This window comes from Physella acuta, unplaced genomic scaffold, assembly GCF_028476545.2.
Source record: "Physella acuta isolate Inbredline_101_S28 unplaced genomic scaffold, ASM2847654v3 ptg000438l, whole genome shotgun sequence".
In the NCBI taxonomy this organism is placed as follows: Eukaryota; Metazoa; Mollusca; class Gastropoda; family Physidae; genus Physella; species Physella acuta.
In genome coordinates, this window is record NW_026731957.1 from 521693 (window position 1) to 549393 (window position 27701).

Genomic DNA, 27701 nt, shown 5'->3' on the forward strand with positions numbered 1-27701 from the left:
TACAATTATGTAAAAAGATTTGCTTTTGTTTAATTATAAAATGTCGTTTTGAATATTTAATTGTGTCTGAAATGGGGGAGTGAAGTGTAAACAAATCAGGTGATGTTCAATACAATGTGGTCATTGTCAAGCAGACCTTTTGGAGAGTTTAGTCCTAATGAACTTGGTCATGTGCTAATGAACCTACTTTGTCCTAATGAACCTTGTCATGTCCTAATGAACCTACTCGTGTCCGGTTTGAGCCTGGCCATGTAGTAATGAACCTACTCATGTCCTAAAGAACCTACTGATGTCCTAGTAGACATACTAATAACCTAATGAACCTACTCATATCCTAATGAGCATGGTCGTGTCCTTTTGAACATACTCATGTCCTAATGGGCCTACTCGTGTCCTAATGAGCCTGGCCATGTGCTAATGAACCTACTCATTCATGTCCAAACGAGCCTGGTCATGTCCTCGTCAACCTACTCATGTCCTAATGAACCTCCTCCTCTCCGAACGAACCTGGTCATATCCAATGGAACATGGTCTATTCCATCCAAACAAAGCAGGTTGTGTCCTAACTAACCAGGTCGTGGACACCCCCCCCCCCTCCCCCCACTTCTCAATCCGGTATACATGACTGAAAGAAACTGTTTATGAAAGTAAATTTATTTTAAAATCCCTACCGGGATTTTTCTGTCAACTGATTGTCTCAGTGATTAGGTTATCAAAAAAACCTTTTCTATTGTTTTACCCAATCAATAGTATAACAACCGGGGCGATTGATTATTTTTAATGAAAAATCGAAATCTGTTTATCGCAACGATCGATACTGTAATGCAGTACACTAAATTGTGTTTAGTTTAAAAAGTTCGGAGTGTTAGTTTCAAGAGCACCGCTTTATTCTAGATAGTCTTGATCTTCGGTGGGATTATGTCTGTGATTTCACGTTGGAAATAATGGAGGTGGGAATGAGTTCAATGTGCGGTGGGACAGTGTAGGGGGGGGGGGGGGGCAGGTTGTGTGTAAATAAATAAATGAAAAACTCTATATTTACAAAGTCGACGTGGGTCTGAATCCACAATTAACACGCTAATTGTCGTATTCTCCGCTCGGTCACGACATCAATTTCCAATTTTTCGACATTTATAATCTATATAATTATCTTCATGGGGACCATGCGAGACACCACGTAAACGCACGCCGTTACTCCCCCGCTCTCGTTGGCAAGGGGGGGAGGAATGGAATGGAGGGTAGTGTCGAATTCACTTACTATGAAGTACTGAAAAGTTGGAAATAAAACAACTAAATAGCAGCGTATAATATTCCGCGGGTCAGCTCGTTGTGTATTATTTAAAACCAGTGGTTCTCAACCTGGGTTTAATCAAACCCCAGATATTCAATGCTTCAGTCTATGGAGTTTGGCAGAGGTCAGTACACATCCTCAACTCATATGATCTGCGATTCCATTTCGTCAATGTTTGAGGTGGAACCGGCACCCTTGATCGATGACATTAGAAGTCCACAGCACAACATAGTAATAATGTGTGATATAACGTACAGTGTTTCTTCAAGACTTTTTTCTCCGGGGGGAGGGGGGTGGGGGGCACTTGGATTTTTCGGAGGGGGGGTGGTAGACTTTCTTCGGGGGGGGGGGGGGGCGGACATTGTTAAATGTATATATTTTCAATATAAATCCCCCCCCCCCCCCGGAAGAGATGCTTGGAAGAAACTCTGAATACGTACCAGTATCGTGATATTTCTATTTCCTGGAGCCCTTGATTTCATGACACACGTACGTCACGAATCGTATCAACCTTATTTGTAATTTATATAAAAGTCTGTTTTTTTAATTTGAAAAAATAACACAAAACTATTTTTTTTATTCAGATGGGTTAGGTGAATGCGTAAAATGAAGCTGGTAGGGTTCGGTACTCCAAAATAGTTAAGAACCACAAATATAGTACTAGCTTAGGCACACGTGTCCATAAACAGCACGACAGTGTTCATAGAGTTATATATTGTGGATATAGCACATGAGCTAAGTAGGCCATACTTGAGTAAGATGAATTTAAAACACGAACAAATCATACTGGCCAAAGATCTTTTTGTGGTAAACAATTTTTATTTACCGTTTTTTAACATTCAGATATAGTGAGTTTAGTTTAAAACAAAACAACACACAAGGAATACATTCAACATCCAGACAGACGTAATAATTTGTGTGCAACCAGTAGGCTAGCGCTAAAAACGTATTAGATTTGTGTAAGAAATGTCTATGATTAGAAAAAAAACACATCAACAAAATGCAGATCATAAAAATTTAAAATACAAAAGTTTTAAAATGTAACATATATTTTAAATGAACGTTGTGATTACCTTAACAAAACAATTAAATTATGTATCGTAAATTAAAATTGAACTTAAAAATTGGAATTACAACACAATGATATTTGTTCCATTTTTGTGTTTTTTTTTACGTCACACGTCTGATATTTTTGTAATGGAAAGCATAAACCCAAGCGTACAAGTCAACCAGCTGACAAAGAACACGATAAAACAAACTAAATCAATATATTTCCCGACTGCTTTGTACTTGTTGACAGCTGGCTTGTCATCACGTGATCTACTTTCCGGCACCTCAGCTTTCATTTGTGAAGTTTCGTTGACTATGTCCTTCATAGAGCGTCCCGGTGTTTTAGTTTCTGGTTCATCTTTCGGTAACTGGAATGGCGAGACCGCTCTTCTGTTGCTAGTCACCTTGGTTAAGATATTCTGAAAGTTTTCTTTCGCTTTCAGATGTATTGTTTCTTGCTGAGGATCAACGTAAAGAGAAGCTACTTATTAATGCATAGATTTTGAAAAATATGGTTTGATGGGATGAACGTTTTTTTGTGTTTTTTTTCTGGGATGAATAAATGTTTAAAATTAAATTATTTTACTGTCAGTGAATCATAATAATTATTTTTCTAAAATAGTCAGAGTAAGTGATAAATATTAAGATTGTCTTTAAATATGCAAGAGAATACAAACTAAAATGAGTTCTATTGTTAGACCAAAATCCACATCTTAACCCATCATTCAACCAAGATCTATACCCTACCTTATCAGTCAGATTAGTACCCACATCTTACCTATTTGTTTAGATCAATATCCATATATTGACCTCATTTGTTCGAACAATATCCACAACTTACCTCTTTGCTTAGATCTTCTTCTTCTTCTTCGTTCTTAATGTTTAATGTTGGGGGGGGGGGGGGGGGGGATCGAGCCTTATCTGCCAGAGGGTTTGAACTCGAGACTTTTTTGCGCCATTGAGGCCATTGACTCCGATTTCAGCTGCTTTTCTTTTTGGATTTGCTTCCATAGCCTTTGTTCAACCAAGAACAAACTACAAGGCAGCATTTGTTTGATTTTGGAGTTGTCTCTCCTAGAAGAGTGGCTGTCCCCAGCTAACAAGCCTTATCTGCCCGAGGGTTCGAACTCGAGACTTTTCGGTATAGCAACCATGAGCGTTTACCGACTCGACCACGCCGACCCCTTTGTTTAGATAAATATCCGCATTTTACCTCATTATTTATACCACCATTCACAACTCACCTCCTCCCTGTGGTGGAGGAAAACGATGATAACAGTAGCGACCACAGACAGCATACTGAAGGAGAGGAGGATGCCGATGTAGATTGTGATTTTGGGCGTGGTCAGGGAGGTGCTGGGCATCTGACTGCCAATCAGGCTGTAGAATACGGTCAAGGACAGCAGCACGGTGATGCCTGGGGAGGGGGTCACGTGACGTCATGTTAATGAGGTTTTGAGATTTTGTAAGCAGTAAGACAAATACTTTGTGACTAGAGATTAAAACACCTAAACTAGTGTAAAATAATAATCTTATCACTGAGTAATTAGAGCGTAAAAGAAACGTAGCATTAATATAAAAATTAAAGCATATGTTGTAATGGCGTTCTGGTTTATTTCTTTTTATATGATGAATAATCTTAATACTGAGTAATTAGTGCGTAAAGAGAGCATTTAAAAATATTTTTAAAATGTATGGCAAAATGGCACTCTGATTTATCCCATTGATAATAAAGCTCGACAGAAACCTGAGGAACCTAATACTAACTGAAACTTTAATCCTGAAACATAAAAAAATTGCGCGTTTTATCATTGTTATTTTCACTAAATAAATTTTCAAGAATAAAAAAAAATATATGCAGTTTTTTTCTTTACTCTTAAAGTCTTATGACTTAAATACTATACCCACAACTATATATTTTTTAAAATGGCAATTTTGTATTCTCTAGCAGGTTATTAGTGAAAAACGGACACACAAGACTAATTAAATCATAATTGATGACTGTGGATATATAGTTGTAAGAAATTCCGCGCAAATAACAAACATCTCAATGACATATGGACATGTATTGTAACTAAATAAACTGAATACATTCTCGATTAATACTCCCTAGTACATTAATTTTAGCTGCTTACGGTACTCATTTAAATATTGGAAACAGCTGTGAATAAGTTTGGTATAATGAATGCTCTTACATTTTTTACTTAGCTGAATGGGACTTGCATACATTTTTAAATAGTAACTTTTATTATATCTAATTAGTTTAAAAAACTCCGTTTCCTAAACAATTATAAATATTAGCGAAGTGTGTATGAAAACCATAATTTGTCTGTACTCACTGTAACTGATTCTCTCCCCTGATTCGACAGGGATGATGAAGACGAGGAGGTTTAGGAGAGAGAGAAAAATGATGGGAAGGACGACATTCAGCAGCAGGTATGTGGAGCGTCGCTTCAATTCGAACTTCATCTGTGGGAGGTTCATTTTTGTTTTCATTTTTTTTGGTTCAAAGTTTATCAGTCATAAGTTAATATAAGTTAATATATTTTTGTTTTAGTTCTAACTTCATCTGTGGGAGGTTCATTTTTTGTTGGTTCAAAGTATATCGGTCATACGTTAATATAAGTTAATATATTTTTGTTTTAGTTCTAACTTCATCTGTGGGAGGTTCATTTTTTGTTGGTTCAAAGTATATCGGTCATACGTTAATATAAGTTAATATATTTTTTAGTTTTTGTTCTAACTTCATCTGTGGGAGGTTCATTTTTTTTGTTTTAAGTATATCGGTCATATGTTAATATATTTTCGTTTTACTTCAAACTTTATATGTGAGAGGTTCATCTTTTTTGGTTCAAAGTTTATCGGTCATACGTTATTTTTTTTTTCTTTCGTTTTAGTTCAAACTTCATCTGTAGGTTCATGTTTGTTTTAAACTTTATATTTTTCGTTTCAGTTCAAACTTCATCTGTAGTAAGTTCATTTTTTTTCAGTTCAAAGTATATCGGTCATAAGTTAATATATTTTCGTTTTACTTCAAACTTTATCTGTGAGAGGTTCATATTTTATTTCTTTTGTTGCATTTCAAAATTTAAGTTCATATACTTATGTTTAATTTATTACATATGAAACCTAAACTATGAAACATTCATACATTTTAGTATATTCGTTATCTGCAACCCCCCCCCCCCCTTTCCTACCAGAGCATTTCTACCGTTCCCAACCCTTCCCCCCACCATTTTTCCAAGACGAGCTAAAATAAAAATAGGAATTAAACATTTTAACAAACAATTGTTTGATTTTGGAATTTCTTTTCTAGATGGGTTGATTTACCCAGCTATCGAAACTCGGGGTTTCGAACTCGTGACTTAACGATTTAGCAGCCATGAGCTCTACCGACCCGACCACACTGACATAAGATTTCTAGAATGTACCTCAAGGGAGGGGAGCAGCGAAGAGCCAGTGGACAAGTTGTAAACTCTAGAGCTGCCGTCTATAAATTCCCACTCTCCGTTTGGCGTAAAAAATGTCATGTTGATCTGGCCATTTGTCGTGAACTGTATTTCACTGGCTACCAAGGTCATGGCGGTCACCTGAATATTATTTTTTTTTGGAATTCGAGATCATGACATATTATTTAATTGTATTGTGTAATTATACTTTCGAGCAGTGTTTCTTCAAGACTTTTTTCTCCGGGGGGGGGGGGGGGGGGGGGGGGGAGAGTGGGGGGGAGGGGAAGCACTTGAAATTTTCGGGGGGGGGGGGGGGGGCGGGCGGTAGACTTTCTTCGGGGGGGGGGGGGTGGCGGACACTGTTAAATGTATATTCCATTTCGTTCGTGGAAGAGGGGGGTGGGGGCGGTAGAATTTTTTCGGGGGCTAAGCCGCCCCCCCCCCCAACCCGAAGAGATGCCTGGAAGAAACTCTGCTTTCGAGTTTTCTATAAAAAAGGTCTACACACAAATCCGAATTCATTTCATTAATATAATATTCATTTACTTTTGAGGATTTTTGTTAATTATATAAAATTCTTATTGTGAAATTATTAACAAATTATTATGGGTCGTCCATAAATGACGTCACACTCGTTCTCGTATGGAGGAGGGGGGTCCGTAATTTTGTGACGGTGTGTGATGAGGGGGAGTGGGGGGGGGGGGGGGGGGTTCAGATTGTGCGACGTCACACTTTTGCATTATTAAAAAGCAATATTAGAAACGAATTTTAGACGTTATTTCGCGTTTTAGAAAACTGTTTTAATTACTGTTTGTAATAGAAATTGATTAAAATACTCTATTTCGACAGAGATCAGACAAGATTTTAGAAAAATATCGATGTTAAAAAAAAAATTCAAATGCATATTTGAGGCGGGTTGTAGGCTGAGGTGTGACGTCATTTTAGGGGGGGGGTCTGGCTTTTTGTGACTACGTGTGACGGAGGGGAGCGGGGAGGGGTGTAAAAATCGTCAAAAAAGCGTGACGTCATTTATAGATGATCCCTTAATAATTAATTATATAAGTGTTAGGGATGGTGTGGGTCGGTAGAAAAGAAGTTTATTAACAACTCACACCCTCGAGTATGGATCTCGGTCCGAACTTAGTCTGCAGGACGTCCCTGAGTCAACACAGCTTTAATGGATACCCGACCTAAGTTAGGTAAAGTAATCTGGCTATGAATAGTGCTCATCGCACTATCCCTTCATATGGTGAGGCCAAGAAACATGAACTCTTAGTTAGTTTAGATCCCTTTCAAACCTGACGGTCTATGGGGCAAGTGAAGTAGAGTTCACTTGTTTCTGTGACCTCGGCATATGAAGAGATAGTGTGGTCAGCACCATGCCCAGCCGCCTTTACTTTCCCTAACGTGAGTTAGAAAACCCATCAGAGTTGGGTGGATTCAGGGACGGTCTGCTGGCTTGAACCCGGATTCGAAACATGAACTCTACTCAACAACAAAAAAATTATCCATATACTCTATGATTTTCAAACTACGGAAAAATTTAAATCCATTCAATTTTTTTTATTTCCTTTTTTTTATGCTATTAGAAGCATTGTGCTAATCTATGCACACATACTTAATCACGTGACTGAACTGGGTCAACTATTCTTGAGCGGAGATTGACACTACCAAACGTGTGCCATAATGGCAACCGCGAACTAAGCTTTCACCAGGATTTTTAATGTATATTGACACATTCGTCGAATCTATTTGCGCATATAAAAATGAAATGGTATCTTTGCGTGGCAAAAAAGCATTGATTTTTAAAGCATTTTTTGTGTGTTTAACTTGGTAATGTGATTGCTAGTTGTATGGCGAAAAAGAATAGTTACAAACGTACCGTTATGTAGCATGTTTGATTGTCAAAGGGGTAGTACGTCATATCCAGTTGACAGGAAACAGGAAACAGACTGCCCGGAACCCACGTAACTGACCCGTTGAAAGCTAGAAAAACTGGCCTTTGAATGGACAATGAAATAAAAATTAGAATAGTTTATTCTATTAAACCACTTCCCAAAACTATGTACATAATATGTTATTTTTTTATTTTTTTTTTTATTTTTTACTTTTTTAAATTTTTTTTATTATGTTACTGTTAATATAAAAATGAAAATTTTCTAATGACTGAATAAAGAATTATGAAATTGGTTAAAGTAATTTATACTTGATTTAAAAATACATACTATACTGTTGCTGATGTTAGGTTAGTAGAAAAAAAATAATAATCAAGTATTTTTTTAAGTAAAATGTAATTTTTCCTTACTCATTAGATATAAAGCTACGTTATATTTAAAATTAAGAAATATTTTATTTAAAAATTCTCCAAATTTAGGTAAGAAGTTAAAATTAAAACATCACGAATGAATTGTCTCCCTTACGCCTTGTCGTCGTCAAAGATATCCCGCTTGTCCAATGTGTTGAGCAAGACAATCCGTGGTCTCCAAATGTGCTCAGGCAAAGGGTGAATCATTTTTTGCCCGTCGTAATCTGCAGGGTCCCAAACTATGATCTAAACAAATGTATACATAAAAAGTAAAGTTCCCTTTCCAAACCTTACGGTCTATAGGGCAAGTGAAGTAGAGTTCACTTGTTTCTGTGACCTCGGCATATGAAGAGATTGTGTAATCAGCACTAAACCCAGCCGCTTTTGATTTCCTTAACGTTGGTTAGGTACCCATCAGAGTTGGGCGGACTCAGAGGAGGTCTACTGACTTGAACCCGGATTCGAACTCGAGACTAACGGGTTAGCAATCCAGCTCTCTACCGCTAGACCACTCCGTCCAAAATGTATACATTTCGATCTCTACATATGCGAGTCTTTGGCTTTAAAAATATTGCTAGGCTCTTTTCATTATTTCCCTTTTGAGTTTAATGTACTAGAGTTATCTCCCTTAAAATTGGTTTAAATTTTCAGATTTAATAAAATTCTAATAAAATGTTAGTAAATCTTATAAATACTTAAATGTCTATATGCTATGAACTTCTTTTGAGTTATTTCCCCTTATACCTATATTTATCGAAGCATAACATTTCAGTTCAAAATTTGAAAAACTATTGTAAAACTAATAACTGTCTTACAGTTGTTATTTCCCTTAAAATTGCTTCCCCTTACCTCATCTTTCCACGTAAACACGAGAAACCCATTACAGATGAAGCTCTGTGTGATGTCATTAAGCTCCACAATGGACGCCAGCTCAAACCGGATATTGACATCGATGGCCTTGGACTGGTCAAGGACGGGCCTGACCTCCGTATGATACTTCGGACTGCTGACCTTGTCGTTAAAAATAGCCACAGTCTTGTCGTGGGCCTGACATTGCGTCAGGCCAACTGACCCAAGAATGACAGCTAAAATAAATGTCAGCCGTCTCAACACTGACATTCTGATAAGTCCACTATAGCAGGAACAACCACGATCGTGTTATACTCAAATAGTCTTTCTATATTAAATAAAAACATTTAAAAGCTAGAAGTGTCATTTTATAACATAGAAGAGTTGTATTATAGAACTTTTACCGTGTTTTTCTTTCAAAAAGTAAACAATTTAAAATAACATTTCAATGAAATAGAATTTCCAGGTTTTTTCCCTTTCACGTGATGTTCTATTCTAATTTTGTAGAGAAAATTTTTTTTTGAAAAAATCATATTATTATAAAAAATACTGCTTTTCATTAAACGAGGCAATTTTTTATCGTACAATTTATATTTTTAATTATTTTTTTATATACGTGGTATCCTATTTAAATAGGATTATTGAAATACTTTTAGTACTGTTAAATACTAAAGGTTAATTATCTACTTCAAAACGAATTCGTTTTTGTATAAAGGTAAGCACGTTAACAAAATTACTCAGCATAAATAACGTTTGCGTTTTTTTTTTACTACGACTAGAAACCTGACAGAAACATTTGCACTATGTTAATTGAAGCACAGATTGCATTCCTTTGTTCAGTCACTACACAGAATAGCTTTCCTATCGAGCGGCTACACATTCACGATAACATGCAAATTATAAACAAATAGACTTACCGTAAACAGATTAAAATTTCACTAAATAAAAAATGTTTAAAAAGTATAGATCTATATTGTGCACGATATACCAAATGTATACATGTTTTTTTTATTGTGAGTTTGTTCGCAACTATCAACCGCAAGCGGTTCGTTTACAACACGAAAAGTATCAATGTAAAAAAAATTCCATGGTCCACTAAAATAGTTTAATTTGTACAGTGAACTAAATGTTTTATGGGTATGGATTACTTCCCTTCATTCATAAAATAATAGGTCACAAGGTAAAAAAAAATAGCGTTAATTGCATTGTTTAGTTTTATATGTTTAACTGTAGGCTGGTAGTTAAATTATGTAGTAGTGTGGCTAAATCTATTTAAAGTTAAAAATGTTTTCAATGTGTAATAAAGTTTACAAACATAAAACAGCCAGGTAGGGTAAAATGGTTTTTATGCTGGTGAAGAGAGCCTGGTGCTCGATCGTGTATCTGGTCACGATAATTACTTTTTTTAATTAACATTTTATTTGAATTATTTATATGTTAGAGACAGCGTCACGGCGTTAATGTCACGGTTAGACTGTATATGTCAATGGGATATGCTAATCTCGGTTAGACTACATATGTCTATGGCATATGATATGCTAATCGTTATATGTCCAAACGTAATGTGTGGATATTTACTTTAAAAAAAAAAGATATATATCGTTGTTCCCCATCATACGAGTGATTGCCCTTTACGTGTGCTAAAAATAAAACTGTTTAGTTTCCACTGTTAAATCATGTTCACCCAATAGAAAATGTGTGTGTGTGTGTGTGTGTATAGTCTAGAGTCAACCCGACTTAATCCGAAGGTCGCCCAACAGTTTAGTGTCGCGCCTATACATGCGCCTGTCACGCAAGCTGTTGAATCTAATCGTAAAATCACTCTATAATCATTCATAACCTGATCGAACCAAACCTATCATGTCCATTTTACAGCACATTAAAAAAAACGAATCAATATAGCCATTCAAATATCGATTACTAGGACGTGATTGGAAAAAATGTAATAATTTTCTTTATGTACTGCTAAAAGCAGAGTAAACACATAAAAAAATTAAACACAAAAACGGTTCTTCATTTAGCGTACGTTTAATGTTAATCAGCTATTTTTAAAATTAACTTGTAAAATATTACATAGGGCCTACGTGAACTAGAGATTATATTTTTTGAGTTATTCAGAGTTTTTTTAGGCATCTTTTGGAGGGAGATTACCCCTCATTTCCGAAACACGTCAACCCCTCCCCCCTCCCCCAACAAAATATAATGTATGTACAAAGCATACTTTTCAACCAGTGTCTGCTACCTGCCCTCGGAAAGCTATACCCCGAAAGTTACAAGTGCCCCCCCCCCCACTCCCCTCCCTCATCACTAGAGAAAAATGCCTGGAAGAAACGCTGAATTAATTAACGCCAAAAATTAATTAATCTAAAGCCATTATCAAGCTACGTTACACGAACTAAAACGTATGATCATATCGTGTCCCCACACGTTTTATGCTAATGTTAACTGTTCGGCTTTGCCCGAGAAAGGGAAATCGATAGCTGAATACTATCATTAAGCTCGCTGTACTGATTAGGCCTTTATCGTTGTATCGACTAAATGTTTGACTCAGTTTACACAGTTCATTTGTTGATACTAAAATTCTGATATTTTTAACTGGAAAAATAGCATTCATCGGTTACCAAATTTATCACAGAGAACTTCCACCCTAACTAAAAAAAACTATAACATAAGGCCTATAGCAAAAATTCCTAAATTATTTGTCAAACGTAAATGACACGTGACAGTCACGCGGTGATTGAGTCATTTTGTGACGTAGATATCACATGAGTAGTAAAAAAAAACCACACGGATATTGCATCATAAAATTTTACCACTTATTTTAGTTAAATCAGAGTTTCTTCCAGGACTCCTTTTGGCTCCCCCACCCCCCCCCCTAAAGAAAGTCTACCACCCACCCCCCCCCTCCCCGAACAAAATGGAGTTTATTTAGAATGCATACTTTTACCAGAGTCCGCCAACCCCCCCCCCCCCCTCCAACCCCCTGGAAAATGTTGTCCGCCCTCCCCAAAATTATCAAGTCCCCTCCCCACGGAGAAAAAAAGTTTCATAGAAACACTGATTTGAATCTGAATATCATATCAGAATACACAAAAACAGAATGCGCAAACATAATTTTAAATCAGAAAAAATAATCAAAGTAAACGACATAATAAATTTACTTCGCAATATTTTATATATATATATATATATATATATATATATATATATATATATATATATATATATATATATATATATATATATATATATATATATATATATGTTTTATAACCAAATATATTACAATCTATTTCATCAGAATATATTATCATTTTCCGGGATGATTTCCTCAATACTTGACATAGTAAAAAGATTATCTGAGAACTGTTAATAGAGTACAAACCCTCTAACCCAGATTTTACAATTAGCAAATATTGACACTCGCAGCGAAAGGTGTACGGTGTATTTAGAAACATCGTCTCCGGCAAAGTGAATCCATTCAATTTCCAATCCCATTTCAAAGTTTACCTAGGGGTATTTCAAATCCTTTTTCACACTTTACCGAGCCGTATTTAGCCCCATACGGCGGCTAGAGGTTCTATAATATCCGTGAGAAATCAAACATAAAAAACGGCATTGACAACTTCTTCAGTCTTGCTTAAATAACATTATACAGTTCGGTGTTGACTGTAAAGATTCTTTTTTTAATGGTGGAGGGGGGGGGGATTAAGACTGCCGCTTAGAGTAAGTATAGGTTGAAAATGTCCTTATTTTGTGACATTGTAGCTATATATATATATATATATATATATATATATATATATATATATATATATATATATATATATATATATATGTATATATATATATATATATATATATATATATATATCTTTATTTACAAATAGACATATATTAGCTTATATATATAAGCTAATATATGTCTATTTGTAAATAAAGACATATATACATATATATATATATATATTTATAAATATATATATATGAATATATATATATATATATATATATATATATATATATATATATATATATATATATATATATATATCTTTATTTACAAATAGACATATATTAGCTTATGTATATATATATATATATATATATATATATATATATATATATATATATATATATATATATATATATATATATATATATATATATTTACATATGTATGTATGTATATTTATATATTTGTAGAGGTCTAACGCTTAACTGTAAGTTCACTGGCCGCCCACCCACACACCCCACTCTCCCACTGCCTGCCCGTCCAAAATAATGAGAAAAATAAATCCTTACCTCTTTTAAAAACATGTGCAAATTACAAATAGTATCTCTCCACGCCTTTTTTCCCACCCACCCCTCCCTCACCTCTCTTTCATCCCCCTTCACTCAACACCAGTTGCTTGACGTCACAAAACCGCGACCCGTGACCCACGACCCTAGCTAACCACAAACGTGTACCGATATGTTCAACCCGTGCATTCATTAATATCCCCTGCGTTGCCTTTATGATTCACTGCAACCATTCCACCTTAGTCACGCACGGCAGTCTAATTTTAGACTACAACTTACAAACGGTCACACTTGGTTGATTACAAGGTAGCTATGACTCAATCTTACGCTTGAGTGATGTCCCACATGATTTATTTTAAGCTTAATTAATATTAGTTTTATTTGTTATTAAGTATTTAATTATCTTCTGTTTTTTATTTCATAAGAATATGCAAAGATCTTATTTCATATGTATACTTCCGATGATTAAAATCTTTTATTTCAATCTTAATCAATATAAAATGTTTTATTCGTTATTAAGTATTTAATTATCTATTTTTTCTAAGGCGATTAGGCAGAGATCTTATTTAACATGTGTACTTTTGAAGTAGATTCAGAAATTGAAAACACAAATTAAGATAAAGTAATATAAGAGCGAACAATAAAACTGAAATCTCAGAGAGAAATGTACATGCGTGTAATACCGTTCAACTGTACACGTACGTTACTCTGTTAACAACAAGCCGAATCAAATTATTCCAAACTGCCTCACAAACATAAGATTTAGATAAAACTCATTCGTCTTTGTGACATACTTAAGTGTTGCTATTTCCTGTTAGGTAGGTGATAACGTCCTTACCGGATGAAGATGAACAACGCTGTTAAATAGATTCGAGCGAGTAGTATTACAAATAGAGGAGTGGCTGATATATATATATATATATATATATATATATATATATATATATATATATATATATATATATATATATATATATATATATATATATATATATATATATATATATATATATATATATATATATATTTACATTTATACTAGCCGTCCCGGCCAGGCCCTGCTCTGGCTTCTGTGAAAAACCTTTCTGTTAAAGACTGTTACCTGTGTGTTTAGTATTCATCATAAACCCGGCATTGCCCACCCAAACCACAACCAACCAAAACAACAAAACGCAAACATAACGCTAACACAATTACAAATACAAACGAAAACAAAAACCTAACAACAAACCCAACCACAATCACAAACACCAATACAAACACAAAGAAAAAACAAACAAAAAAGCAAACGAAAACAAAAACCTAACAACAAACCCAACCACAACCACAAACACCATACGAACACAAAGAAAAAAAAAACGAAATAGCAAACGAAAACAAACCAAAGCCAAACGCAAAATCAACCACAAACACAAACCCAAAGAAAAAAACACAAACGAAAAAGCAAACGAAAACAAACCAAATCCAAACGCAAAACCAACCACAAACACAAATACAAACACAAACCCAAAGAAAAAAACACAAACGAAAACGAAAAAAGAAAGAACAAAAACGAACCAAATCAAAACGCAACCACCAACGCAAACCCAACCTAAACACAAAGAAAACACTAACGCAAACATAAACGCAAAGTGCTCACAGTCTAGCCCGGGGCAGAATCGCCTGTTTCAGCTTAATAATCGACTATAGTACCCCAACTTATTCATAGTCTTTTGCACTCACTTAAACGAACGTAGGTGCCAAACCAAACCAAATGAACAATTATAATACTCCAAGCTTATTCGTAAAATACCTACACCATTTGCACTTGATCAATCCCCGCTAATTATGTAATTATTTTTTTCCCAACACCAAAACAAAGTAATAAAAAGTAAATTCTTTTCCACTAATGCCATGTTTTATAAAGGGAAGTAATTGTGTTTTCCTAATTTATCAAAGGGAAGTAAGTGCTAAAGGACTAAATATAAATAATTTTCAGACATAATTAGAATTTTTGTTATTTTTTTAAAATTGTGTTTAATGAACATGCAGACAATTATTACTATCAGTTTGAAAAAGGAAAATTATTTCCCAACACTTTCCATAGTAATTTTTTAACTCATAAATATAGACTATGAGCACGATAATAGTCTAACACTTAAATCCATAGAAGTATGTCAACGACAAACAAACTTATTCTTACATACAGAATTGAGCTTTATATATTAGATTTATATTTATATTTATATATATTTGCGTATTAAATATATGTATATGTATGCATACTTTTATTATTATTAAATTTGAAAAAAAAAGTATTAAAATTTAGGCCTAGGTGTCTAATAATGTAATTTCTTTTGAGTGCACACAGAACAATGTCGGTCTGAACATACATGAATTTTAAAGAACCAAATACATGAAATAATCGATAAAGTGGAAGGCCTACATTTCACAAAAGAAAATTTTTATTCTCAAAGCAGGGTTAAAACATCGAATTTATAAGAAAACATCAATTAATTTACAAGAAACAATACTTAATATACAAGAAAACATTAATTAATATGCAAGGAAACATTAATTAGTTTGATTTGGTTACTATAAACATTACAATTGTGTTTTTTCATTAATGTAAAATAGTTTATAGCTTAGACATAGAAATTATTTTTAAAAATGCATTATTTTTTTTAATTTGGTTGCAACTATATTTATTATCCGACAGATAACTGTCCACGCCTACATCCGGCCACGCCCCGCCACCCTCCTTATAGGAATCGATGAATCTTTATACAAGGGACACAAACAAATTCGACCAGATGGGTTCCATAGTTATTGTTGTCACGGTTTGCAAAAAAAAAAAAAAAAAAAAAAAATGTGTGTTAATTATTGCCTTCAATGCGGCAGTAAACACAAAAATAAAAAAAACAACAAAAAAACTACAGCTTGAGAAAAGCTAGAAATTTAATATTTTCGGAATCAATTATATTAAAGTAGCAAATGCAGAAGAATTGAAAACAAATGTTTGTGTTTAAGACTACATTTGGTTTTTTTTTCATTACACCTAAGTTATAACCCTAAGCTACACTTGCGTAATGCAAACAATGGCTGGTTTTACAGAAACTCCGTCATCGATCCTCTGTAAGCCCAACTTTGTATTAATGGGTACTTAAAAACTCTGCTAATAAAACATACTGATACAAATTATACTTTCATTTACCATGTGACCGAGTTATGCCATATTTATTTACATTTTCATTACCAAAAATAAAATAAAAAGAAATTTATTTAACTTTTCAAAACTTTTATTTGTTTACTGAAAATACTAAAAAACATCAAATCCATCGAATCTTAAGTAAAGTCTGACAAAAACCTTCCAATAAAGTTTTCATAACCACATTTATTTACTAACAACGTACACGATCTTAAAAAATATATATTGAACCATTCGAGACTATTTACGTTTTAGGTTAAATTAATGAAAATAATTACCAAATTAAAAGAGCATTAAGTTATATTGAAAAACTCATCTTTAGAAATATAAAACCGGGTGAGAAATTCATGACATCCATTAAGCTTTCGTGACTACTCACGTTTGGGTACATTATCTGAATACAATGATCAAAACAAAAAAAGCTTCAAGTCATATCGAGAAAACTCATCTTTACAGTATAAACCGGGTGAAAAATGTTATAACATCAAACAACATTTTGTCCTCAGACCCCAACACCCATCACTGATGTGACGTCAGATCCACAAACGTTTTACGTCCCCACCCCCCCCCCCCCAGACCCCTACACCTCTCCCTATTGTGACGTCAGATCCACAAAGTAGTACGTCCCCAACACAGACCCCTACACCACTCAGACCCCTACACCCCTCCTTAATATGACGTCAAATCCTCAAATTAGTACGTCCCCAACACTCAGACCCATACACCCCCACCCTAATGTGACGTCAGATCCACAAAGTAGTACGTCCCCACCCCTTAGATCCCTACACCCCTCCCTAATGTGACCCCAGGTCCTCAAAGTAGTACGTCCCAACCCCTCAGACCCCTACACAACCCAGACCCCTATACCACTCAGACCCCTGCACCCCTCCCTAATGTGACGTCAGATCCACAAAGTAGTACGCCGTCACCACCACCCAGATGAGGAAGAAACTGACGAACGACACGGAGTCGATGTACTTGTCGATACAGCTGTACCTTCTGCTAGAGGCAGCCGAGGAAAACTCCGGATAGCCGTAGTCGCTGTGGAGAGACTCGGATGACATCACGCGGGGGAGAGATTCTAAGGTGATGGACTGGGTGTTTATCGATGACTTGGTCTGTTGGCTGGAAGGGTGATTGCCCCGGTTTAACTTTTCTTTTTCGCTTTTCAGGAACTCGTTCTGGGATGGAAAAGAATCTAACCTGTTAAATCGATCATTCAAGTATAAATCGTCTTTATTGATAGACCTATACCTAACGCTTCTTTATTCTGACTCGAAGCTCTCATTACCATTCATTCTTTCAAACGCATCTTCTGGAGAGAGGGGGGGTGTACTTCCCCTTAAAGCACAACTAAACCCCCTCACCCACCTAGAAAACGTATTATTTAGAAAATATATTGTTTAACCTACCCCCCCCATGTTCCTCCATCGGGTGAATTATCTACCACTCTCCAACCCACGTACTTGCAATTCTAAATTTCCAAGATAGGGGATGAGACACTAATAAAAGTATATAACTTCTATATATTTTGTCTATTTCGTCAATTTCGTCTTGATCCCTTGAAGGAACCCCTGGTACTCATCACGCAATACCTTTCTAATATTGATCACTTAAATTAACTCTTGGTACTGATCATGGGACTCCTTTCAATCATTGACCCCTTCAGTCGACCACTCCCACTAACCTGTTGCTTGTGGTACATGAAGGCGATTATGACATTGTCCACCACGGTGAGGAGGGAGATGATGAGGAGGACGAAGAGGTAGATGGTCAGCTTTGGGATGGTCAGCGAGGACTTGGGCAGCATGCCACTGATCAGGCTCATAGACATACTCAGTGCCAGCAGGACGGTGATGCCTGCACAAGATGAAAAATCAGAAGTATAAAAGTTGTCCATAATGTCTTCATAAGATAATAAAGTACAAATATATGAGTGATCGGTTATGCGTTCATAAAATAAGAAAGTAAAAGTATAGAAGTGATCAATAATGCTTTCATGAAAAGTATATTGTTGGTCTAAATTGTTAAAAATTCCCACTAAACATGGTTGAAATGTATTCAAAGTAATCAACATTCCTGGATTTTTTTTTCTGCCAACTGAACTAACGTTGAAGCCAGCTAAACCGTTTAATAAAGTAATAATAGTTACGATAATATTTCTTTGAAAATATATTTGTTTTGAAATGGAAAAATGTAAAGCATATTTTGCGGTGTTGCTGTGGTGTGGTTACACATCAGCTAGACCGACAATGTCGAGTACGATTTCAAGTCTCGAAAATTATACCGCAGAAAGTAACTTTGGCTTAGCATAGTACTGACAACACATTATCTACATACGTATTATGCCATGTCAAGAAACATCCCATTTCAGCTCGGTTATGTAATGCAATTTTTGTTTTTATAATTGATATTATTCGAATTCAAAACTATCATTCAACTGTTAATAAAACATTTTATGAAACAAAAACAACATGGCAATTTTACAGTTACCGAAGCCAATCTTTTCCCCAGACTCTACAGGGATAACAAAAACCAGCAGGTTCAGAAAGGACAGGAACACCACAGGTAACACGATGTTGATCAACAGGTAGAAAGGTCGTCTTTTGATTGTAATCGTCATCTGATGGTACAAAGCACTGAGATGCATTAAAAGTGGTATTTACGTTTTACATAACGGTAGACACATTCTAAAGAAATTAACAAATTAAAATATGTTTACATCAGCACATGTTCAGATAAAGTTATTCTTTGTGTGGTTTAGTAGTCAATAAGGCAGATCAAGTGGAGTTAATATTTTTTACCGTCACTTCGGCATAGTATGGTCAGCAAACTATACTTTTGCTGAACTGAGTGAGTTATTTCACGGTTCGGGCTTTCGTTCATTTTAAACAGTGCGATAGATTATGGATAAGATGAGGTATTATAGTCGTTCATTAATTTGAATCAGGTGCATACACCGGCGTCGCGGCAGGGTATTATTTTTCTCCCCGGGAGATTGGGAGACCCGAAGTGCCCTGAGCTTTACTTTGAGCACTTTGGCGCCTACGTTCGTTTTTAAATAAACAGGGAGTAATCTCCCCTAAACTTTCTCAAATATTCTTATATAAAACAGCAGGGGATGGGAACTCCGGATATAGTTATGATTTTTAATCCATTTTAAATACTTAAACTTTTAAAAATAGAATAGAATCTCATAAAAAGAATTGCGCACCAAGCGAACGCCCAATAAAAATGTGTATAATAGTGCGGCATATTATTGCTACTTTATAATTTCGCATGCGTTTTTTGAGAAATCGGAAATAGCGTAAATTAGTAGAAGGTAGAGGATTAGATCTGTTACTTACATGTGAAATTTCATTTATCTATCTGAAATAGTACTCAAGTTATAGGCTTTTGAAAAATTCAAAGTAGAAAAATTACCACTTCCGGTTATCGGAAATCGCTCAAAAGTTGATACGGATCAACGATTTTGATAAAATACTTGTATATGAAATTTTATCAATCTAGCTGTAACGGTACTCAAGTTATCGTGTTTACACACACACACACACAGACACACAGACATACTGACAAGATTGCAAAATTATGTTTTTCCGTATCAATGAGGTGTAAAACGTCGAGATTTGTAAAATTCTGGATTTTTTTTTTTTGCACGATTACAAGATTTTCTCTATACTTCGTATATACTAGAAAGTAAAAAAGTATACACATAAGACTATTTGACTATATAAGGAATAAATTGAACGGCGCCAAGGCAGGGAGCAATTTGACACCCGAGCTGACCAGTGAGAACTATGGCGCCTGCGTTTGTTTCAAAGAGTGCGGTAGGCTGTGATTACATTGGGATGCTATAGTTGCTCACTAAATAAAATCAGGTGCGTCCTCCTGTGCCCAGCAGGATGATATATGGCTTCACGGGCTTTCCAGTGAGCTTCATGGTGCATACGTCCGTTTTAAAGTGTGTGATAGAATATGGATAAGATGTAGTTTTATAGTCGTTCATTGAATTGAATCAGGCGCGTCCACCGGCGCCCCGACAAATATAATTTGCCCCAAGTTATTTTGTTAGCTAACTTGTGAGTACTATAGCGCCTACGTTAGTTTTAACAAGCATCTTAGATACTTGACACGGTGGCACACACAACTGGATGATTAAACCGAGGCAGGGGAGGTAAGCGGCGCCATTGCCGTATTGTAGTCGGGGGCTCAAGAGAGCGCCCCTCTACGTTCCTGACATCTGGGCGGTCACCAAAGTGTTTTCGACCTCACTATTACGATAGTGATTAACATACACACAAGGCTTTTATACAGTACGCCCGGGGGTGTGCTGAGAGGTAGTTTATGTAAATCCTTGCCCTGATAATATGATGAAATATAGCGCAAGCATTGTTTTCATTTAAATAACTCAGTTTTAGAATACCAGGTTACACATCTAAAAATAAAGGATTGGTAATGTATCAATGAAAGTTTCATAAAATATTGCCTCAGACTTTCTTCTTAGACCGCCGCAACGCGCAGGACAAACACGCTAGTATATATATATATATATATATATATATATATATATATATATATATATATATATATATATATATATATATATATATATATATATATATATATATATTCCCCTACTCCCTCCCCCTCGCCGCTACTTACCTCTATAGAGGAAAGGTTCACCGGCCCACTATTGAAGCGAGAGATCTCCACTTTGGAACTCTTCAGATCCCATTCTCCATTGAGGATAAAGAACACCTCGCCCACAGAGTCAGTTGTCGCAACAAACTCTAGCTCCCTTGTGGACAACGTCATGGCTACAAGCTGAGGATATAGTCAGGTTTAACGGTCAGGTTTACCAGTCAAGTTTAACAGTCAAGTTTAAAAGTCAAATGTAACCGTCTTTTGTTTGTCGAGTTAAATATAAGTTTAACAGTGAAGTTTAGCAGTATTTTGGTTGTAGAGTTTAACTTTAAGTCAATTTTTTAATTTCAGAATTGGATGACTTATAGTTTGTCCTTTGATAGAAAAGGCTGTTTAGGCAAATCTAGAAAGAAAAGAAAATTGAAATCAGAGCCAATGGTCCATAAGAAGCTTAATATGGTTAACGTTCAATTGTGGTAAATGAAATCCCTTAAAGCATTATAGTTTAGAACGAAGAAGGAAAGAAAAAAGACTGACAAAAACTTAACATGTCTTAGTGACACTGACACAGACCCCAGCAAGATCACGTCGTAACGAACAAATGTGCCATGACACATACATTCAAGTACCATCTCATACTGACTCTGGTCTACAAGGACCACTTACATGGACACAGACCTACCTGGATTGGATCACGCGATACTGACACAGACCTACCTGGATCACATGGCACAGACCTACCTGGATCACGTGATACTGACACAGTCCTACCTGGATCAATTGGCACAGACCTACGTGGATCACGTGATACTGACACAGACCTACCTGGATCACGTGGCACAGACCTACGTGGATCACGTGATACTGACACAGACCTACCTGGATCACGTGGCACAGACCTACGTGGATCACGTGATACTGACACAGACCTACCTGGATCATGTGGCACAGTCCTACCTGGATCACGTGATACGGACATAAACCTACCTGGATGACACACGAGTGCTGGTCAAACGGGTAGTTCTCCATCTTGAGCTGACAGGAGGCGGGGAACAAGCTGCCCGGTGCCCAGAGTGTGCTGCCATCCGACTCGACAAACACAGGGCTGGGGGCAGAGACAATGTCATTTTAACTTAATTATTTTTATCAGCGGCCTATTATTTCATGTCGTTCAATTTTGTTCGTCAATTCAAATTATATTTTCTTTGAGCAATTATTTTACTTTTCCATAATGTTATATTTTAAGATTTTACTATTAACTATTTATACTCGTTACAATTTTAATCAGTTTGCGTAGTTTCATTCATCAAATACCTCAAACAGTGGAAACTCAGCTTACGAGAACTTTGACATACGAGTTTTTAAAGACACGAGCTTTCGAAAGAGCTATAAATTGATTTGAACGTCCGAGCAAAATTGTAGGTACTAGTAAGCGGAAAAAATACACGCCGAAAAAGTTGAAACTGATTATTTAATGGCTCTTACCTAACTTATTTCCGAAACATTATGGAAGGGAGGGAAAAACAAAACAAACCTCTTTGGACATGTTTATTTTAACGGCTATGTGTGGAAAAATGAAAAAAAGTGAGAGAGCGTGGCGAGAAAAAAGCAAAGACCAGCCAAGAGAAAAATTAAGCTAAATTGACATAGCATTAAATAGTAACAGGTTCAACTATGTTAAGTTAAGAGTGTAACGAGTAAGTGAATTTAAGTGACCGAAAGAGCTTAGCATTAACATTAAGATAGTGAACAAAGTAAAGCTCCTCCGCCAATCCTTCACCAGCATCTTACGTAAGCTAAATTTGGCTTTTTTTTTTCAAAAGTAGTACACTTTTAAAAACCAGTTTATTTCATCTCAATTATCCTTTATTAGTTTATTTAGGAATATTCGTCATGTATAAATGCTTTTAATTTTATTTTTTAAAAGCGTAACTAAAACAACTGGATAGCATTTTAGGAGCTGGAATGGAAATTAAACTCACATCAATTGATTTCAATAGTGAAGATTGCTTTTATAATTCGACATACGAGCAATGTTATTTAACGAATTAAACTCGTATCTTAATGTACCACTGTGATTTAAGTTACTCCTGCTTTAAGTTACTCCTGCTTAAGTTACTCCTGCTTTAAGTTAGTCCTGCTTTAAGTTAGTCCTGCTTTAAGTTACTCCTGCTTTAAGTTACTCCTGCTTTAAGTTAGTCCTGCTTAAGTTACTCCTGCTTTAAGTTAGTCCTGCTTTAATTTTCTCCTGCTTTTAAATACGATGTCAGGGTGACCTACGCCTTATCGTCCTGGAACAGGTCCCTGTCCCCCATGGTGTTCATCAGAATAACTCGTGGCCGCCATATTGTTTCCGGCAGTGGGTGGACCATCGTCTGGTTGCCGTAGTCGGAGGGGTCCCAGGCCGCCATCTGAGGACATGTTGGGATAATCTGTCATGGGTTATAGATAATCTATACACTAGCGACCTACTGTGGGTAAAAGAAAAATAACTGGTCACTAGCAAAATCAGTGAAATTGAAGCAGTTTTTTTTTTCAAATCTTATGCACATTGTAAAACAAAAAAAAGCAATTACTACATTTTATTGAAATTACACCTAATACTTCGGCGAGAATAATCTTACGTTTCCGGGTAAAACCTACCTCATCCACCCACTGGAACATGAGGAAACCGTTACAGGTAAATCTCTGGGCCACATCATCCACCTCCACTAGCGACACCAGCTCAAACGACACGTTGACCTGGATAGCCTTGGACTGGTCCAGCAACGGCACGACCTCCTTGTGGTACCGTCCAGCCCCGTACCTGTCTGTGAGGATGGCCTTGGTGCTGTTGTAGGTCAGGCTGACCGCGAGTGACCAACACGTGACCAGGACAGTAAACAACAACAGCATGGCGTGTACTGACCTTAATATTGACACAGTTGTGTTGATACACAGGTCAAGTAGTGGTCAATCGAGTGTGGACGATATCTAATGTGTACTAGAATATTACCTGACTGATTTCAAAACATCGTGTACGATACAGCACGGGGATGTCTGGGTACACAGTCACATTGTGTTACGAAAATTCAAGCAAGAATGCCATAATAAAGATTGTACTTAATTTTTAATCTCTAACTAGATTGTATCGAAGAAACCACATAACTGTAAAAACAAATAAAAGAAATAACTTTTCATCAATACAAGAACATTATACTCAATTTATATTAAAAAAACAGAAAATAATTTCGCATCTACGAAAGCATATCGAACTCTATAAAGGGGACCTTGCTCCTATCAAAAGATTTGAGGCTTAGAATATATTGCTGTGAGGTAAGGTGCAGTAATCAGCAATATCAATCTTTTCTAAAATAAAATATACTGAATAATTTAAAATGCCTTAATTACCTTTTATTAAAATAGTATTATTCCAGTAAAACTAATCGATAAGAATATGACATAGTAACTGAAACTAGTAGATAAACTGACGGTAACTTAGTTTGATAAATGACAACGTAGTTTATTTAAATATTACCTAATTTAATTAAAGGGTGCGAAAAAAATAATTTAGTTTCAAATTTTATAATAAATTAGTTTTATTCCTACAAAGATCAATACCAATAAATAAGGAAGCTCTTACAGATTAGTGTAGATTAGTTATAAGGTACAAATAGTCACATTCTAACGAAATAAAAGTAAATGATAACACATGGAAACATATCAATTACGTAGAAGAAACGTTCATCATTGTGAAGTTATAAAATATACCATATTATAGAACCACATTCAGATTAGTAGTAGATTAGTTGTAAAGGACAATAGGCACGTTAGAAATTTTATTAATTAACTGATAACACACAAAAAGCAGTTCGAATGAGCAGATGAAATTGTTGAGTTATAAAATATACCATATGATGGAAACAACATTATCATTTATCACAAAACTTGGTTGGACTTCCACTCTCTAATGATAAAGTTAACTTTTATACTTAGGGTATGCGTTAACATAACTATCAATCAATTAGCTTGATGACATCACGTGGTTTCCAGATCTTGTCTATGACCTGGAGGCTTGATTGTTCAACCGTTACACAACGCCATCAGGCAATCACGCGCACTGTCGAACATATGCACTCACGATTTGTAAACACAAGCGAATTAGTCAAGTGGTCGGAACATGTATTTTCAAAACCAGCATTTGATCGCAGGGTTTTAAACTGTACGCTGAGGGTTTAATGGAATTTTTAATGAGCCCTGAACTTGGTTGTCATGGTGATTGATTTGTGTTGACTTGTTGTATAATAGAGTCTAACGTCGATGGCATAGTAACCCACATCGCAGGAGCTATCCATGGCTTTTGTAAACGATAACAACTCGGACTATTAACTCAGAAATAATCTGTCTATAACAGAAATAGGGGAGCTGTTATACAATTCTTATCACAATAATATAAGCATCAAATAATTAACAAGTTAACGTAATATGACCGGTAAATATGTATATATATATATATATATATATATATATATATATATATATATATATATATATATATATAATTTGATTTGTGTTGCATTTCCGGATACAATCTAAACCGAAAGTAGCTAAAACCTATGTTGGCTATTGTATTGAAAAATTGTAAAAAATACTTTTATCTCGTAATGATGAGATTTTACCAAAAAAAAAATCACAAGCACATTCGTAACAACTAGCCCAATTATCTTAACTATAACATTCATTTCAAATATATGTTCATATTTGAGAACTCATTTCTGAGTGCGCATTTTCCTTGTATGCATACGTAAATGTCTTAGCGACCTTCCCTTTTTAAGCGTTTTTTTATGTGTGGTAATACCATGATGTTGTGTTTTTTTTTTTTACAAATCATCAATTTTAATTTATTTTTGGTAACAACAAGAACAAAGAAAACTGTGTTGCTCATTGGAACAAGGACACATTTTATCACCACACTGAAATCGGCCTCTCAGCTACACAATAGCTAACACTATCGACCCCGCAAGCAGTTAACTGATGATTAATCACACTGCTAATTGACGGCAATTGCGCGTGGTTTTTTTAGAACGGATGTACCTAAGCGGTGAAATCTGGTTAGATCTGGTTAAAAGTAGTGACAATGTCGGTTGGAGTGAAACTCTAATTAAACTATCACGCTCGTTAAATGTTGTGCGAATATTACGATGATGTTCTGATGTCTTGATGAAGTTGTTCTGACATGATAATTTTGGTGATGATATAATGATGTTCTGATGACATTTTTTAAGGCAATGTTACACTAAGATCCGTTTTGATTGCATTTAGAAGATCTATGCTATCTTATTCTCCTTTCTTAAATGATATATTTGAGGGATATCCTCCAACACATTTGAAAACCCAAGGCAATGCGCTGTAAGATTCGTTTTTTGTAGATTTCTCAGTAAATGTTTTTTTCCACACAAAAGCTATTTAAAGAGCAGCAGTTGTTTGGTTTTGAAGTTTTCTCTCCGAGATGGGTTATAGTACTTAGCAAATGAGCCTTATTAACCCAAAGGTACGAACTCTAGACATTTAGTGTTCACATTGAAATCCTCTTACGCCAGACCACGCCTTCCCCCATCTATAATATCGATACCTGTGTATGATCTACATATATATATATATATATATATATATATATATATATATATATATATATATATATATATATATATATATATATATATATATATTACTATTTCTTCCTGTAACCAAGTTGGAATTAAAGTCAAAATAGGTTTAATGCTTAATGTGCCTTATGTCAATTAGTTAAACGAGTTTTTGATGCCGAGCCTTGTTTTAAAATGTTTGTGGGTCCAGGGACAATTAAATTAAGTTTCATCGTTCGCGCTTAAACCTAATTCATCATAGAATGACTGCCCAGTAGATTTTTAACGGTGGACGATTTTCAATTAATTATGTATGAAAATAGAAACAATTAGGCTCAGAATTGTAAACAAACAATCAGGGTAATGAATGACCGGTTGCTAGCTGAAAGTAGTGGGTTTTATGCTTGTTCATGTAAAACATCGAATGATACTTTAGGGATATTAAATAAGCCCACATAGCTAGTTTTAGTGCATGTTATACGACACCAGGCAAGTTTAGAGTGGGACGAAATTATCAACTTTTCTATCAACAAATTTAATTGTGATAAAAATCTGTATTTTTATTTTTAAAATCAATTTTAAAAATACGACTTGATTTAGTAATATGGTCAAGGAAATTTATTTTATTATTTATCTCAATTAAGACTTTTAACAAGGAATGCTCTCTGTCTTTTAATTAGCTTCAACGGGCATTTTATTTATATAAGTTGAATTGCTTATAGGCTAATATCCAATTTTAAAAATTAAAATATAGAATAATAGCAAAGAATGTTAAAGAAGATAATACATCTGTTATCAGCAAGGCTGTTTTGGGAGGCTGCAAAATTAATAGCCGTTGGCGCCACAAGAAGTATAGATGATTTTGTCAAGTAAGTCAAGTCATATAAGTTGAAATGTATTGTTTTACTTCATAATATATGCAATAGATACGAGAACTTGGAATACAACTATATGTTTATTTTAAAATGTAATACTATATACAATATCACAACATCACAGT

The 27701-nt window shown here is 35.2% G+C and overlaps 2 protein-coding genes across 2 annotated transcripts; both read right to left on the reverse strand.

Annotated features, from left to right (window-relative positions):
* Nucleotides 1–2466: 2466 nt before the first annotated feature.
* Nucleotides 2467–9214, reverse strand: LOC131943016 (neuronal acetylcholine receptor subunit alpha-3). Its single transcript, XM_059303022.1, has 7 exons — nucleotides 8945–9214; nucleotides 8211–8341; nucleotides 7673–7790; nucleotides 5773–5931; nucleotides 4681–4810; nucleotides 3586–3758; nucleotides 2467–2799 (listed from the first exon to the last, which is right to left on the reverse strand). The coding sequence occupies exons 1-7, from the start codon at nucleotides 9212–9214 to the stop codon at nucleotides 2467–2469; spliced, it is 1314 nt and encodes a 437-aa protein (XP_059159005.1).
* An 8099-nt stretch (nucleotides 9215–17313) lies between these two features.
* On the reverse strand, nucleotides 17314–21252 carry LOC131943034 (neuronal acetylcholine receptor subunit beta-2). The gene is made up of 4 exons (XM_059303041.1): nucleotides 21096–21252; nucleotides 18927–19056; nucleotides 18121–18293; nucleotides 17314–17614 (listed from the first exon to the last, which is right to left on the reverse strand). The coding sequence occupies exons 1-4, from the start codon at nucleotides 21246–21248 to the stop codon at nucleotides 17324–17326; spliced, it is 747 nt and encodes a 248-aa protein (XP_059159024.1). The 5' UTR covers nucleotides 21249–21252; the 3' UTR covers nucleotides 17314–17323.
* Nucleotides 21253–27701: the final 6449 nt, after the last annotated feature.

Coding starts and splice junctions, on each gene's coding strand:
- LOC131943016 (XM_059303022.1), bottom strand. CDS start 9,214: ATGTCAGTGTTGAGACGGCTGACATTTATTTTAGCTGTCATTCTTGGG. Junction 3,759..4,680: donor AGGGGAGAGAATCAGTTACA/GTGAGTACAGAC, acceptor CCCCCTCCCCAG/GCATCACCGTGCTGCTGTCC. Junction 2,800..3,585: donor TCCTCCACCACAGGGAGGAG/GTGAGTTGTGAA, acceptor GTTGATCCTCAG/CAAGAAACAATACATCTGAA.
- LOC131943034 (XM_059303041.1), bottom strand. CDS start 21,248: ATGACGTTGTCCACAAGGGAGCTAGAGTTTGTTGCGACAACTGACTCT. Junction 19,057..21,095: donor TGAACCTTTCCTCTATAGAG/GTAAGTAGCGGC, acceptor TTGTACCATCAG/ATGACGATTACAATCAAAAG. Junction 17,615..18,120: donor TCATGTACCACAAGCAACAG/GTTAGTGGGAGT, acceptor TTTCCATCCCAG/AACGAGTTCCTGAAAAGCGA.